This window comes from Capsaspora owczarzaki (assembly GCF_000151315.2).
Source record: "Capsaspora owczarzaki ATCC 30864 unplaced genomic scaffold supercont2.31, whole genome shotgun sequence".
NCBI classification, from domain to species: Eukaryota; class Filasterea; order Ministeriida; family Capsasporidae; genus Capsaspora; species Capsaspora owczarzaki.
In genome coordinates this window covers 3,773-8,426 of record NW_011887322.1, presented here as the reverse complement: position 1 = coordinate 8,426, position 4,654 = coordinate 3,773, and the positions used below count along the sequence as shown (strand labels likewise).

At 55.0% G+C, this 4,654-nt stretch overlaps 1 protein-coding gene across 1 annotated transcript; it reads left to right on the top strand.

The window, feature by feature from the left end:
- Positions 1 to 299: 299 nt before the first annotated feature.
- Positions 300 to 3,555, top strand: CAOG_08297 (neurotrophin receptor B xTrkB-beta; the record flags this gene model as incomplete). The annotated part of the gene is made up of 7 exons (XM_004341792.1): positions 300 to 633; positions 935 to 1,259; positions 1,370 to 1,462; positions 1,620 to 2,710; positions 2,791 to 3,050; positions 3,136 to 3,211; positions 3,284 to 3,555. 7 exons carry the CDS (start codon positions 300 to 302, stop codon positions 3,553 to 3,555), a joined length of 2,451 nt encoding a protein of 816 aa, XP_004341840.1.
- Positions 3,556 to 4,654: the final 1,099 nt, after the last annotated feature.

Here is a 4,654-nt window from a genome sequence, read left to right as displayed (position 1 = left end):
AAATGCTTGACTTGGCAATATACTCCACTAACTGCAGGACCCATCAACATGACCACCTGCGGCTGAGTCTGACGATACGATGATGTTTCTTTCGAGTGGCTCTGTGTCACAATTTCGGCACTATTCTCAACCAGATAGCCGACGACAGCTGCGGCCTCCAATCAACCTTGTCACTCTCAATCAATGCGAGCACAATCTACTACTTGCACTTGTGCAGGTACGCTTCCGATCGAACCAATCCAGCCTCCCCAGGACTAGCCAACGGGAATGTCGTGTTTAATTTCCTGTGTCCTGCTGGCATGACGGATCACGATTCGTTGGTTGAGACAGCCTGTGTTGCCTGCGGCGCGGGCACGGACACCTCAACCGGAGCCAAGGCTGGACCCTGCACCAACTTTAACGTTCCTGCGGGCTCGTTTGATCACGATTCCAACTCTGCCACCGCGGCGATTACTTGCCCTCCTGGAAACTATGCGCCCGCAGCCGGCACGACGTGCACCACTTGCGGCACTGAAACATGGGACCATGATTCGTCGTCTGCAACTGCCTGCACTTCTTGCACGTCCGCATGCTCTGCTAGCTCCTTTCAATCGCAGGATTGTACTCCCACGAGCAACCGCATTTGCACTTCGTGTACCAGTCCCTTCTATGGCGATGCCACCAACCGCACATGTGTCACCAGGAGGCACTTATCCGCATGACGACACGCGCATGTGCGACTCAGAGTGTCCAGGCACTTGGTACCTTTAAGGCTCGATTTGTGTTGCGTCGTGTACTTCAAACTTTGCCGACCCAGTAAGCCGCCTTTGCGTTGAAAGCTGCCCTGCACCCAACTATTTCGGTGATGCTTCTCGAACCTGCGTCACTCCATGCCCCAATGGGACATATGGAAACCCCTTGAATTTGCCTCGTGTTTGCGTTTCAACTTGCACAGGCGGGTACTATGCCGATTCCAGCAACCACCTTTGTGTTGAAAGCTGTCCTGCTCCCAACTATTTTGGTGATGCTTCTCGAAACTGTGTCACACCCTGCCCCGATGGAACGTACGGAAACCCCTTGAGTTCTCCTCGTGTTTGCGCATCAGCTTGCACAGGCGGATACTATGCCGAGCCAACCAGCAAGGTTTGTGTCCAGACTTGTCCTGCTGGGACTTATGGCGACGGTCTGCGGACTCCGCCGTCGTGCTCGGCGAGCTGCACTGGTGGACGCTTCAAAGATGACAGCACTCGACAATGTGTTACAAACTGCCCCGCCAACTCGTGGGCGGATTCTCCGACTGGAAGCTGTGCTTCGAGCTGTTCTTCGGGACTTGTCAAACAAAATTCAACTTGGACGTGCGTGACTGCATGTGATGGGAGCCTCTTTGCAGATCCTACCAGCGGATCATGCGTTGTGTCATGTCTGTCGCCGACCTACGCAAATTCTCTTGCTACCCCGCCGTCGTGCTCGGCGAGCTGCACTAGTGGCACCTTGAAAGATGACAGCACTCGACAATGTGTTGCGAATTGCCCAGCCAACTCTTGGGCGGATTCTCCGACTGGAAGCTGTGCTTCGAGCTGTTCTTCGGGACTTGTCAAACAAAATTCAACTTGGACGTGCGTGACTGCATGTGATGGGAGCCTCTTTGCAGATTCTTCAAGCGGATCGTGCGTTGTGTCATGTCTGTCGCCGACGTACGCAAATTCTCTTGCTACTCCGCCATCGTGCTCGGCGAGCTGCACTGGTGGACGCTTCAAAGATGACAACACTCGACAATGTGTTGCGAATTGCCCAGCCAACTCGTGGGCGGATCCCTCAACTAGCAGCTGTGCAGCGACTTGCTCCGCCGGGTTTGCGCACAATGCCACCTGGTCTTGCGTCAACACTTGCACTGTCGGCTATGCCGACAACTCGACTCAGTCGTGCGTGAGTCGATGCCCAAGCGGCACTTTCGCTTCGAAGGCATCGCGTCAATGCGTGGCTGCTTGCCCATCTGGCTACAAAGCCTCCAACTCCACCAGCTCGTGCGATGACGGCTCTTCTGGCGCTCAAAGCAATGGTGGCAGCAGCCCTGTTGCCGTAGCTGCTGGAGCCGCAGCAGCAGGCGTCGTCGTTCTGATTGCGATCGTGGTCGTGGTTGTACTTTTACGTCGAAGGAAGCAAGGCCGCAGCAACCACAAGATGGAAAGCACTTCCGCTACTATCGAAATGACCAACCCGAACTTTGCTTCGAGCCACGATCCAGTCTACGATGTTGCTGGTCAAACCAAGCAAAAGAGCTCTTACCCTGCCTCGGCTGACTACGCACTGCCGCTCAAGCCAAACCCCAGCGATCCCGAGTATGCAGCGGTCGGAGGATTGCCGTATTCCACGCCGTCAACTGAGTACAGCCTTGCAGTGGTCTCAACATCTGCAATGCTGTCATCGCAGATAGCCACTGGCGAGCGCAAGCTGCTCGGACGAGGCGCCTTTGGAGAAGTGTTTTCCGCGAACGTGTCCATTGCCCTCATTGCTCCCCAGCATCGCCACCTGTTTGCCTTTGGCGCGCAGACGGTGGATGTCGCAGTCAAGACGCTGCAATTGGATGCGAACGTTCGAGCGGAGCAAGACTTTGTGCACGAGGCCGAGCTCTTGCGCAGGCTGAACCACACCAACATTGTCAATGTCCTCGCGGTGCTCCCAGCCGGACGAGGTCAGCCGCAAATGCTCGTTCTGGAGTATGTGCCGTATGGTAAGTTCTTGACATACAGTCGTAGTTCCAGCTGGTGAAGCGGATTTTCATTGGTGTTCACTTTCATGAAAACTCGACAGGTGATCTCCGCAACCTGCTTCGGAAATCGGCAAAGAGTGGTGTCGTCTGGTCGCCAGACGAGTATGTGCATGTGGCCACCGGTGTTGCTGAAGGCATGGCGTACTTGGAGCAATCGCGCGTGCTTCATCGTGATTTGGCCGCACGGAACATCCTTGTTGGCGAGCATCTGGTCGCCAAGATTGCCGACTTTGGCTTATCCAGGGAGCTGAATGACAAGGACTATTACAAGTTGCAGTCGAAGCAGAAGTTGCCGATTCGCGTAAGTCGATTGATTGCCGAGGACGCTTTGGGTCGATGGTTTGTCGTTTCTTGTAGCCTTGTATTTACAGTCTGGTGCATCGTAGTGGATGGCGCCCGAAACACTCAACTATCGCAAGTTCTCGAGCCAATCGGATGTATTTTCGTATGGCGTTGTGCTTTGTAAGTTGGATCTGCACTTGTCGAGCAAAGGTTGAATTCCGCGACGTTGCTCACGCTTGCGTTTTGAATCAGGGGAGCTCTTTACAATGGGCCAAGCACCCTGGGCGAATGTCGAGCGGGAGCAGTACCTTGTGGGTCTGGAGCGCGGCGATCGTTTGCCGCAACCTCGGGACTGTCCTGCGCATCTCTACTCGCTGATGTTGACGACCTGGGAATGGGAACCCTCTGCCCGCCCTTCGTTTGCCGACTGCGTGCTTTTACTTCAGCAGGGCCGTTCGCCAAGCGGCACAGTTCGCGATTTGGGGGCTATGGTGGTTTGGAGTACTGCGCGCAACACGAAGTGATAATTCATGCACATTTTTTTGCCATTGTCATGTCTTGCAACTGAAATAGAAAGAATGCATCTGTCACGATTTTTGGTTCCAAACACACACAAAGCACGACACCAACTACACCACGACATCATCAGTATCGTCATCCTCATGCAGACGCAGATGCGCCTTTTGATTCGAAAAGTGAGCCGCTGGGCGCATGCCGACAGCAGAGATGGGCGACGGCGAATCGGGGTTGGCATCTTCGGGAGCAATCTCAGCGGCCAGCGACGAGTAGCGCACGTTGAGTTCAGAGTACTTGCGTCGGTAGTGATAGACTACAGCGCCGAGGGCAATCACCACCAACACCGCAGGCACAGCCACCGCAGCAATCGGGAAGGACGAGCCAGAGTCGTCGCCCTGGACCACCTCAACGGTGAACGATTCGGCGTGATTGTCGACCTTGTTGTGAATGGACAGCGCGACAGTGTACGTGCCCTTCTTTTTAAACGTGTGGACGATACTGCTAGAGCCATTGATGACGACATTTTCCGGACCAAAGCTCCACAGGTACGTGGATGCGCCAAAGTACAGATTCGGCTGCATGCGCACGGCAAACGTCGTCTTCTGGTCCACATAGACGGTGGGAGGGAAGTCAAACCCGGCGACGGCCAGGTTGTCTGGAAAGAGAGCGAAGGGGCGGATGGAAGAGTCAGCCAGTTTGTGGTACGACAACAACCATAACAACAAGAAACGGGGTGCTCCAGCTCTTTGACTCAACAGAATACTCACCTTGAACCTCAATGGTCATGGAGGCGGAAGACTCACTGATACCATTCTTCACAGTGACCGAGACCGAGAACAGACCACCGGCGGCAAAAATGTGAGTGACATTCGGGAAGCTGGTGCCGACGGTCGCCGTGTCATCACCAAAGTTCCAGATGTACTGTGCGTTCTCCAGCGATCCCTCTTGAACAGCGGCACGGAAGATGACGGTGGTGGACACCGGGATGGCGCTGGTGACTGTGGCCGAGAGGGTCAGACCCAGGATGGGCGACTTGGGACACGGGGTTGCAACGGGCGCCAACGATTCGTCGCCGCCAACGCAACTATCGCCAGCAATCTTGCGGTA